General features: G+C 41.0%; 2 protein-coding genes across 2 annotated transcripts in view; one reads left to right on the top strand and one right to left on the bottom strand.

Annotated features, from left to right (window-relative positions):
* The window catches only part of LOC119775284 (acetylcholinesterase collagenic tail peptide-like), a 28,214-nt gene extending 27,573 nt beyond the window's left edge, over positions 1–641 (top strand). Inside the window, exon 15 of the mRNA XM_038273211.1 lies at positions 399–641. Coding sequence (XP_038129139.1) covers positions 399–428 — 30 coding nt within the window. The 3' untranslated portion in view covers positions 429–641. The remainder of the gene's footprint in view (positions 1–398) is intronic.
* A 5,832-nt stretch (positions 642–6,473) lies between these two features.
* LOC119775285 (gamma-crystallin S-like) lies at positions 6,474–7,889 on the bottom strand. The gene is made up of 2 exons (XM_038273213.1): positions 7,205–7,889; positions 6,474–6,874 (listed from the first exon to the last, which is right to left on the bottom strand). Exons 1-2 carry the CDS (start codon positions 7,475–7,477, stop codon positions 6,602–6,604), a joined length of 546 nt encoding a protein of 181 aa, XP_038129141.1. The 5' UTR covers positions 7,478–7,889; the 3' UTR covers positions 6,474–6,601.
* Between the last annotated feature and the right edge of the window lie 4,391 nt (positions 7,890–12,280).

Raw genomic sequence — 12,280 nt, 5'->3', positions numbered from 1 at the left:
CAATGTAATTGTGTTTTTCTTATTTTAAATCTAAATGTTCTTGTTCCGTTGGCAAAATGTGTCTTTTATCTCCTCAATTTAAGAACAAATGCACTTATTTTAAGAAAAAATGACTTATCTAGTTTTTTTCCAGCACAAACAGAATCCTCTTTTGAATCAGGCACCTCTTTGCACACCTAATCTTTGTCGATCACCTGCATTATACCACCTTGCTTTTTGTTTAGATGAGCAGTTTTGTGCTCTGCTTTTGGTATTTCAGTGGATCACAGCCCACATGTTCAGTAGTTTGTTCACCATAACGATCCTGGAGTCTGTTCAATACACCAGGCTGCTTGTTTTCCTCTTATTGATCCATTTTCTCTCTGTGTGCTTTTGCTTCATCTCTCTGTTTACACCAGGAGGGCCGCAGACCAAGCACCAACATTTAACTCTGGGTGATCCTTCCTTCTGCTCCTCTAATGCAAGATTTTACTAATTAAAGATTTACCTGAATCCAGACTGAGAATTTCTGCATGCCTGGCATTTTTAATAGCTTTTTTGTTTGTTTTAACTTTTTGGAATGTTAAAACTGCTGCACCGTGTATGTAAAACATGACTGTAAACACTGAGCTCATGCAATAAAAATCCCATCACTGTTAAAATATAAACTTTTGCTTCATTTGAAGATGTGCTAGGTTTACCTGATAGACAGAATAATGAGCAACAAGATTTAAAAGTTTAAAATTCTATGGAGATTATTTATTTATCCACCTGTTGTTCCAATAGTTTTCCTTCATAAATAACATAAACTGGGCTCAGCTCTGTAGACTTCCTCACTTTCACACTCTTTTTAGCTCTGCTCACAATATTTCCATGAAACTGGCACCAGATGGGTGTTTCATAAAACCGCCTGAGAAAAAACTGCCAGACTTCCACACATCTAGTTTCCTGTCCATAGATCTCACAGTTTTAGTCCCAAAAAAACTGCTTTTAATTCAGATTTAGTCACAAAGACCCTTTCTTTGACTAAAAAAAGACAGCTAAAAAAGAAAATTAACGCCCCCCACAATTATCTTGCAGTAGTAACACTAGTGGTGTGATATACACGTAACAACAAGGAAACAAAAAGATTCAGGTGTTTGAAAGGTTTTTACATTCAAATAAATTCACAGTAATAAACTGCAATTGCAAAAATTGATAAATAAATAAATAACAACCACCCAAAAAGTTCCTTCTAACCATCTAAAGGTAGTTAAGCCCTCGGAAATAATTGATTTTCCCTTCAGAAACTCTAAGAGCTGCCATCAAAACTGCAGCTTCCTCCTCCTCCACCAAACAGACGCCTCCATCATCCATTTTTTATTTAGAGGAGGAAAGCGGGGACGAAGATGTTGTGGAAGAGGACGCCAGGGCGGCAGAAGCTTGGTTTGGTGTAGAAGGCTTCCAGCCGTACATGTTTGAGCCCTTGCCTCGCAACGCTGCCAGTTCCGTTAGCTCTACGCCTGCTGAAGACACAGACGTCCATCCCTGTGAACACTGGGACGCAACTCAATGGGAAAGGAAAGGATTCTGATTCCAACCGTTGCGTATATTAGCTGCGACACATGAATCAAGATGCTATGACTGAAAAAATTTGATTGACAGATGACCGTTGACATCTGATTGGCCGAATTTAGGTGTTCAGGCTGACGTAGAACTAACTGGCCTGCAGAAGATAATGAAAAAACCACAGATTCTAAGACAGGTTTAAAAAAAAATGTAATTTTTCTAACTTTTGGGACAATATGGTCTGATAAAGAGAACATTTATATTGAAGTTCAATGCAATTCTAAGCCAGCTGGGAATTTATGTTTCTGATACTTTAAGATGTTCATTGCCCTCCCCGGTAGGGGTTGAACATATCTTATTTAATCAGATATTATTTCGGCCGTTATATATTGTTCATGAACACACAGCCCTACTAACTGTGTTAGAACAATAAATGAAAGACTGATTCGAGCACTAATCATGGTCAAACAGTTAATTCTGCACATGCATGGAATAAATTCACCACAACTTCTGTTCAAAATATAAGATTTTATTAACAGAAATCATTCAGCTCCAAGTCAAACGTATTTCAGTTTAACACTCTCAACTAAACTAACTACTATGTACAAAGAGGAAGGGAAACATGGTTGAAAAACATATTACAGTTTAAGATGGATTCTGTGTTTGAAACCAAAGTTTATCTGTAAGAATTTGGGATATGATCAAATTAGCTTTTCACTAATTTTAAGAAATTGGAATGTTTTCAAACCAATTCACAATGCAAATCCATGAGGTGAATAAAACATTATTTGGCCAAATAATGTTTTATTGAATGATTTGCTTAATCAAGAACCAAAAACCTTTAGTTAATTGTTCTTTACCCTCTTTGAAATAACTAGCAGTGAATAGCATCAGGATTCCACTAAATGACTCTTGGTCATACTTGCTAATGGAAATGTAATGAGCATCTGAGGAATATATGAACACTAATGTTATATCAGTGTTTTAACCCTTAGTGAATAAAGCTTGTCCACGCTTCAGCAACAGTCCAACAAATATTCCTGTAGCATGCAGTCCATTCTGTTAGCTTGTCTCTACTCATCATCAAAATACATGTTTGTTCTGTCCCTAATCCTGCCAGACCTGCGAACCTTTTTGTCCATGTCCAGTTGGAAGGCTTGAGTTTCATCCAGCTGCGGCTCAGCAGTCAGGCCACAGCAACCAGGGTTTTCTTTGTCTCAATCTCACAGCAGGGGTCCTCTTTGTCTCAGTGGTTCATCAGGCAGTCCTTCTCTCCAGTCTGGCTCTATAAGTTCTGAAACTCAAGAGAAATGTGTTGCAAAAGGTTTGTTTTTGCAGCAGTTTGGTTCTGACTTATCCTCGAGGAATCTGGAGACCTGGGTCACCCTGGGCCTTCTCCATCTTGCTGGAGAGGAACCCCAGTTTCATGGGCAAAGAGAAAGAATCTGGTTTTCTCTGTGGTTTTGTCCTGTTCTCACAGAGAGGGGGCTGGCAAGTCACACCTCTGTGGGAGACCTACAGGTGCTGGTCATAAAATTAGAATATCATGAAAAAGTAGATTGATTTCAGTAATTCCATTTAAAAAGTGAAACTTGTATATTATATTCATACATTACATACAAACTCATATATTTCAGATGTTTATTTTGTTTAATTTTGATGATTACAAATGACAACAAATGAAAATCTCAAATTCATCATATCAGAAAATTAGAATATTGTGAAAAGGTTCCAAATTGATGGCCCCTGGTGCCACACTCTAATCAGCTAATTAACTCAAACCACCTGCAAAAGCCTTTAAATGGTCTTTCAGTCTAGTTCTATAGGCTACACAATCATGGGGAAGACTGCTGACTTGACAGTTGTCCAAAAGACGACCATCGACACCTTGCACAAGGAGGGCAAGACACAAAAGGTCATCGCTAAAGAGGCTGGCTGTTCACAGAGCTCAGTGTCCAAGCACATTAATAGAGAGGCGAAGGGAAGGAAAAGATGTGGTCGAAAAAAGTGTACAAGCAAGAGAGATAACCGCACCCTGGAGAGGATTGTGAAACAAAACCCATTCAAAAATGTGGGGGAGATTCACAAAGAGTGGACTGCAGCTGGAGTGAGTGCTTCAAGAACCACCACACACAGACGTATGAAAGACATGGGTTTCTGCTGTCGCATTCCTTGTGTCAAGCCACTCTTGAACCACAGACAGCGTCAGAAGCGTCTTGCCTGGGCTAAAGAGAAACAGGACTGGACTGCTGGTGAGTGGTCCAAAGTCATGTTCTCTGATGAAAGTAAATTTTGCATTTCCTTTGGAAATCAAGGTCCCAGAGTCTGGAGGAAAAGAAGAGAGGCACTTCATCCACGTTGCTTGAAGTCCAGTGTAAAGTTTCCACAGTCAGTGATGGTTTGGGGTGCCATGTCATCTGCTGGTGTTGGTCCATTGTGTTTTCTGAGGTCCAGGGTCAACGCAGCCACATACCAGGAAGTTTTAGAGCACTTCATGCTTCCTGCAGCTGACCAACTTTTTGGAGATGCAGATTTCATTTTCCAACAGGACTTGGCACCTGCACACAGTGCCAAAGCTACCAGTACCTGGTTGAAGGACCATGGTATCCCTGTTCTTAATTAGCCAGCAAACTCTCCTGACCTTAACCCCATAGAAAATCTATGGGGTATTGTGAAGAAGAAGATGCAATACACCAGACCCAACAATTCAGAAGAGCTAAAAGCCACTATTAGAGCAACCTGGGCTATCATAACACCTGAGCAGTGCCACAGACTGATCGACTCCATGCCACGCCGCATTGCTGCAGTAATACAGGCCAAAGGAGGCCCAACTAAATACTGAGTGCTGTACATGCTCATACTTTTCATGTTCATACTTTTCAGTTGGCCAACATTTCTATAAATCCTTTGTTTTTATTGGTCTTCAGTAATATTCTAATTTTCTGATATGATGAATTTGAGATTTTCATTTGTTGTCATTTGTAATCATCAAAATTAAACAAAATAAACATCTGAAATATATGAGTTTGTATGTAATGTATGAATATAATATACAAGTTTCACTCTTTAAATGGAATTACTGAAATCAATCTACTTTTTCATGATATTCTAATTTTATGACCAGCACCTGTAGGCTAAAAAGGGGTGGGGTTGGAGAGATCTTAGAGCTGTTCATTCATGAAAGCTGTTTTTCCCTCTCTGGTCATCATGTCAAGATGAAATATAGATACTGATTCCCAATGTCCAAAAACCATGATCATGGCACAACAATATACGTACATGTTTAAGCCAATGATTTGACATTTAAATATGACTTCCCTACGACTTTAAAGAGCTGAAGGTTGAACCTTCAAGCTTCTGGACCCCGTAGCTAATTCTGAACAAGGTTCATGCTAATTTATGAAGCAGACGATCCGCCTTCCTAAAAACTTTTGCCTGCAAATGATGAACTGGAACCACTTGAAATTTTTTTGGGGCGAAGATTATCAACAAATGACATGAAAAATTAGCTTGTGCTAGCATTAGCCTAGCATTTGTGCTAGCCGCTCCACATGAAAAATATCATCAGCAGGAGCAAAATTGGTTGATTTTAAAGCCTCAGGTATTTAAAACTTCAAAGTAGATTTGAAGCAGAGTTAATTTTGTCAGTTTTTTTTTTTATTTAGTCTTAGTCACAATGACAAAAATCTATTTTAGTCTTAGTCATATTTAGTCATTGCCTTCCCGATTTAGTTTTAGTCTTAGTCTAAATGACCAAAATCAATTTTAGTCTTAGTCAAATTTTAGTCATTTTAGTCAACACTAAATATTCAAACTTCTGCACACACTGCTTTTTTTAACATATATATCACACTGTACAGAATAAAACTTCTCCACACACTGCTTCTCTCTATTTATCTCTATTTTATTAATATAACACTGTGCAGAATAGAACTTCATACACTGATTCTCTTTTTAACATATATCCAGACATGGGCAATGTGGTGTCAACAAGTCCTCTCCATGTCATGTATTTAATCTACCCAGCCACTGAAGCAGGTGAGTCCAATCTTCACCGTGAATTAACCTGTGCAGATTGGACTCACCTGGTTAATTGGCTGGGTAGATTAAATACATGACATGGAGAGGACTTGTTGACACCACATTGCCCATGTCTGCATATATCACACTGCTCACATTTAACCTTTTGTCGGCTTGTTTCATCATATCCACAAAGTCTTCATCCTCAATGGTCCTTGCAGGCAGGCCAGAACGCCCAATCCACTTTGCCATTGAGTTCTCCAGGGCTTTCTGCTCTTTGGCGTCAGGTTTGTACGGTGGGGGGGCTCCCAACATATCTGCAACAGACTTCCCTTCCTTCCCCAACCTCTGATTTGGCTGTGGTGTCACTGTGTCAGGAATCTAGTTGGTTCCTTACCTTCTTCCATTCTTCCATGTCGCTTGAGATTCGTTGTCTTCTTCTCTGCAGACTCTTTAGTGGCGTCCTTCTTCCGGTGTTTTCCTTTGCGTTTTAAACGAAATGGCACCATACATCCAGGCGTAACCGCACACCGGTATCCGCAATGACTGCGAAGTTGAGCTATGAGTATAAACCCTGTGCTGCTACTGACTGAGCGGCGCGAGGGACTGTGGGACAGGTTCTGTGTAAGGACAAACAGGGCAACAGCGCGTAATCTTCTATGAAGCTCAAGAAACACTTATATTAACAATTATAAATTAATAATAAAAAATTACAATTCTTAATGTCCATTCGTCAATGGATCGTAAATTTCGTCTGTCTTAGTCTTGTGACGAAAATAAGTTTTTATTTTCGTCATATTTTTATTTTCTGGAAACAATTTTTGTGCGTCACCGTCACGGGAAAAAGGGGCGTTGATGAAATATTTTCGTCATCGTCATGGTTGACGAAATTAACACTGATTTGAAGGCAATGAAAACTCAACGACTTTTTCTACTGACGCTTTTATTTTTGAGACCTCAATACAAGATCATAGTTTGTTGGAAGAAGACAATTCCCCACTTCCAGCTTTTAATGCTTCTTTAGATCATTTAAGTTAGTTGGGTCCAGTTTCAATCATTCCTTGAAGCGCCTGAAGGATTGCACTGTAGGACTGACGGCGCCCCAGTCACCAGGCTTGCGATACTCGCCCTTCTCCAAGAGGTATTGGCGTCCGGTGTAGTTGGGCCGCTCGTAGAAAACCCACCAGCCGTCATAGACCTTGCAGGAGTTCACCTCTCTCAGGCGAAACTTCTCCAGGAGTGAGGGACAGTCGTCTGTGGCTTCCACGGCCTGGCCGCCAAAGTCGGACTTCTCATAGAGCTGCATCTTGTATGGGGTCCCGCTGGTCTGCAAGCAGACAGGGGAGGGGATAGAGAGACATGCAACCAGCATTAGAAGGGAAAAGGTGACTGTAATGAATCAGTAGAAGTGGTGCTAAAAAAAGAGAAAAGTTACAACATTTTCACACCACTGTGCACAAGCAGCTTGAGCTCAGAGCTTTGGTTTTTAGACGAACTCTGCAGGCTGAGGGTCACACAGACCATATCCTCTACTGATTATTGACTGAGCCCTACAGGCACTGGTTGCATAAATAACCAGCCATGATCTCCAATAATTTACTGAAGCTGCAGTCCAAAAAAACCCCAGTTAGAACGGGCTGTGGAAGGATTGACTCACGAAGTGGATTATCTTGCAGGAGCAGAGGCGGTCGTTGAGTCCCATCCAGCGCTGGTACTCTGGGTACTCCCCTCTGGTCAGGACGTACTGGTAGCCCATGAAGTTGGGCCTCTCGTACACCACCCACGCCCCGCTCTCCACTCGGATGGAGTTACAGCGGCTCAGATAAGAGTGGAAATCAGTGCAGTCACTGTCACACTCATAACGACGACCCTGAAAGTTCTTGTCCTCGTAAAAGATTATCTGAGGAAAAGATGTTAGTGATTGAGGCATCTCCAAGGTATGGCTAATCTTAGAGAGCTTGGAAAGTTATTAATGCACCTAAAAGCTAAATACTGTGTTTGTGTCACAGACGTTACTGTTACTGGAATAACCCCCACCCCTTCCAGTACAGCAGTTCCCTGCAGAGAGGGATCCTCGTGCAAACTCACCCTGCCCATCTTGGCTACAGCGTTTGGGACCGCCTTGGTGATGCTGATCGATGATGCTGATGGATTCCCTGAGGTCTCGGTGTTGACCAGCCGTTCAGTTGCTGCCTTTTATATCCCATGCTCCCCCAGATTTAGAAACAGCAACTGCGCTAGTAAAAGGGGAACAATCGCTTTGTCATGAAAATGAGATCCAAAAATTGAGTCAGTGATTCTAGTGCTATTCAGTTTTTCCAGAAAAGCATGGAAGGATTACGGCATAATGCCTGGGCACTGGTACGCGTCCACTCACCCCCATTTTTCAACTAGCTGGGTCCTGTGCCCACTGTAACACATGGTGAGAGCCTGCCAACTCACAACTAAGCCTCCCTTTGGATTCATCCACATAGAGTACTGGAAATCTATTACCATCAATTCTATTATTTCTTTAGAAATGTGTATTTGGCTCAAAAAATACACCAAAGAAATGCAACCCAGAGGCAAAAGAAAAAAAAAAGTAACATATTTTTTTGGATTTTATGCGATAAAAGACAGTGTAGAATAGAAAGAGCAAAAATGTTGCTTATACAGTAGATATAAAAATCTAGAAGGTGTAGAAGGTTTATATTGAGTCTCTGAGACTACACTTTCCTGAACCTCTTCTTTCCTTCAATTCCAGCTGCAGTGACACTTAGAGGCAGAAAGGTTTATGTCCATCCTTCTCTGCAAAATACCCCAAATTAAGCCACACTTGTAAAACAGCTGTTACACACGGAGAAAAACTGTTACACTCATAGAACAGCTATAACACACGGAGAACAGCTGCTACACACCGGAAATGACTGTTACACTCATAGAACAGCTGTTACACAATGAAAACAGCTGCTACACTTGTAGAACGGCTGTTACACACGGAGAACGACTTTTACACTCAGAACAGCTATAACACACAGAGAACGGCTGTTACACACGGAGAACAGCTGCTACACTTGTAGAACAACTGTTAACACATGGAGAACAGCTGTTACACACGGAGAACGACTGTTACACACGGAGAACAGCTGCTACACTTGTAGAACAACTGTTAACACATGGAGAACAGCTGTTACACACGGAGAACGACTGTTACACACGGAGAACGACTGTTACACTCATAGAACAGCTATAACACACGGAGAACAGAGAACTCCTGCAAGGTCTGGGCAGCGTCCTCCGCATCTCGTTGGCAGCCGACCGGCTGGAACCCAACTTGTTCTCTGGGCACTGACTGAACTTTAAGACTAAAGGTTCCTGCCTTAGACGCCCTGGCTGTTTACTGCAGATCTGCCATTTTCAAATAAACACTTTTTGAAGTGTCTGACTGTCTGCTTTGAATACCATTCCTGATCAAAAACAACACCAAGATTTTTTTTTTACTTTATCTGAAATCAGTTTAATCCCATCCAAATGAAGTGACTGACTAATCAGCTTCTTTTTAAAGACTCTGGTCCAAAGACTATAACTTCTGTTTTGTCTGCATTTAGAAGGAGAAAGTTAAGAGTCATCCAGGTTTTTATGTCTTCAGACATGCCTGTAATCTATGTAATGGGTTAGCTTCATCTGGATTATAGACAGATATAGCTGGGTATCATCAGCATAACAGTGAAATTAATCCCATGCTGTCTAATAACTCTACCAATTGGGAGCATGTATAAAGTAAAGAGAATTGGTCCTAGCACTGATCCCTGTGGTACTCCACAGGTAACCTTTGAGCATGAGGAAGATTAATCATTAATGTGAACAAACTGAAATCGATCAGATAGATAAGATTTAAACCAGTCTAGAGCTGTTCTTTTAATTCCTATAAAATATTCAAGTCTTTCTAAAAGAATATTATGGTCAACTGTATCAAATGCAGCACTGAGATCCAACAGGACAAGCACAGATACAAGTCCATTATCTGAGGCCATGAGAATATCATTAGTGACTTTAACCAGAGCTGTTTCAGTGCTATGGTGAGCTCTAAAGCCAGACTGAAACTCTTCAAAAAGTTCACTCATCAAAAACAGCTGTGTACTTTATAGAGCAGCTGCAGCAACAGGAACATGTTAGCAGCAAACATCGACAGTAAGGCCTGTTTTCAGTGGATATGAAGTAAGAAAAAAATTATTCAGTTTTTATGTATTCTCATTTAATTTCACAAACCAACACAAACCTGCAGCAAGAAAGGCAAGCTGTTGAAATCAGTGGGTGAAGGACAGAGTTTATGAAAAATTATTTTATTCAGAAAAAAAAGAAAAAGAAAGATGAGCGTTAAAGTCTGGTACATGTGAACGACTCTTCACATCGTGCAGAATAAACCTTTAAAACCCAAACAGGACAAACTGGTCAGACCCTAATACCAGATTAGATTCTCTCCTCTTTTCCTCCATACGCCTGCTGATCAGCTCCTCCTCTGCTGCTTCTTTAGGGGAGCTGTTACGCATGGAAATCAGCTGTTACACATGGAAATTAGCTGTTACAGAGAGAACAGCCTGTTAACGCGCGGAAAACAGCTGTTACACATGGAAATCAGCTGTTACAGAGAGAACAGCTGTTACACATGGAAATCAGCTGTTACGCATGGAAATCAGCTGTTACACATGGAAATTAGCTGTTACAGAGAGAACAGCCTGTTAACGCGCGGAAAACAGCTATTACACATGGAAATCAGCTGTTACAGTGAGAACAGCTGTTACACATGGAAATCAGCTGTTACGCAGAGAGAACAGCTGTTAACACGCTGAGAACAGCTGTTACACATGGAAATCAGCTGTTACACATGGAAATCAGCTGTTACGCAGTGAGAACAGCTGTTACACATGGAAATCAGCTGTTACAGATAGAACAGCTGTTAACACGCTGAGAACAGCTGTTACACATGGAAATCAGCTGTTACAGATGGAACAGCTGTTACACATGGAAATTAGCTGTTATGCAGAGAGAACAGCTGTTACGCAGAGAGAACAGCTGTTACACATGGAAATCAGCTGTTACAGAGAGAACAGCTGTTACACATGGAAATCAGCTGTTATGCATGTAAATCAGCTGTTACAAATGGAAATTAGCTGTTACAGAGAGAACAGCCTGTTAACACGCTGAGAACAGCTGTTACACATGGAAATCAGCTGTTACACATGGAAATCAGCTGTTACGCAGCGAGAACAGCTGTTACACATGGAAATCAGCTGTTACAGATAGAACAGCTGTTACACATGGAAATTAGCTGTTATGGAGAGAGAACAGCTGTTACGCAGAGAGAACAGCTGTTACACATGGAAATCAGCTGTTACAGAGAGAACAGCTGTTACACATGAAAATTAGCTGTTACACATGGAAAGCAGCTGTTACACATGGAAGTTAGCTGTTACTCAGAACAGCTGTTACACATGGAAATTAGCTGTTATGCAGAGAGAACAGCTGTTACGCAGAGAGAACAGCTGTTACACATGGAAATCAGCTGTTACGCAGAGAGAACAGCTGTTAACATGCTGAGAACAGCTGTTACACATGGAAATCAGCTGTTACGCAGCAAGAACAGCTGTTACACATGGAAATCAGCTGTTACAGAGAGAACAGCTGTTACACATGGAAATCAGCTGTTACACATGGAAATCAGCTGTTACATATGGAAATCAGCTGTTACGCAGAGAGAACAGCTGTTACACATGGAAATCAGCTGTTACACATGGAAATCAGCTGTTACGCAGCGAGAACAGCTGTTACACATGGTAATCAGCTGTTACAGAGAGAACAGCTGTTACACATGAAAATTAGCTGTTACACATGGAAATCAGCTGTTACACATGGAAATTAGCTGTTACTCAGAGAACAGCTGTTACACATGGAAATCAGCTGTTACGCAGAGAGAACAGCTGTTACACATGGAAATCAGCTGTTACACATGGAAATCAGCTGTTACGCAGAGAGAACAGCTGTTACACATGGAAATCAGCTGTTACGCAGAGAGAACAGCTGTTACACATGGAAATCAGCTGTTACACATGAAAATCAGCTATTACGCAGAGAGAACAGCTGTTACACATGGAAATCAGCTGTTACGCAGAGAGAACAGCTGTTACACATGGAAATCAGCTGTTACACATGGAAATCAGCTGTTACGCAGAGAGAAAAACTGTTACACATGGAAATCAGCTGTTACACGTGGAAATCAGCTGTTACGCAGCGAGAACAGCTGTTACACATGGAAATCAGCTGTTACAGAGAGAACAGCTGTTACACATGAAAATTAGCTGTTACACATGGAAATCAGCTGTTACACATGGAAATTAGCTGTTACTCAGAGAACAGCTGTTACACATGGAAATTAGCTGTTATGCAGAGAGAACAGCTGTTACACATGGAAATCAGCTGTTACGCAGAGAGAACAGCTGTTACACATGGAAATCAGCTGTTACGCAGAGAGAACAGCTGTTAACACGCTGAGAACAGCTGTTACACATGGAAATCAGCTGTTACACATGGAAATCAGCTGTTACACATGGAAATCAGCTGTTACGCAGATAGAACAGCTGTTACACATGGAAAACAGCTGTTACGCAGAGAGAACAGCTGTTACACATGGAAATCAGCTGTTACACATGGAAATCAGCTATTACGCAGAGAGAACAGCTATTAACACGCTGAGAAC

Source organism: Cyprinodon tularosa, unplaced genomic scaffold, assembly GCF_016077235.1.
Source record: "Cyprinodon tularosa strain WSP-4 unplaced genomic scaffold, ASM1607723v1 ctg860, whole genome shotgun sequence".
In the NCBI taxonomy this organism is placed as follows: Eukaryota; Metazoa; Chordata; class Actinopteri; order Cyprinodontiformes; family Cyprinodontidae; genus Cyprinodon; species Cyprinodon tularosa.
Note: the sequence above shows the minus strand (reverse complement) of the source record. Positions and strands in the feature narration are given on the sequence as shown.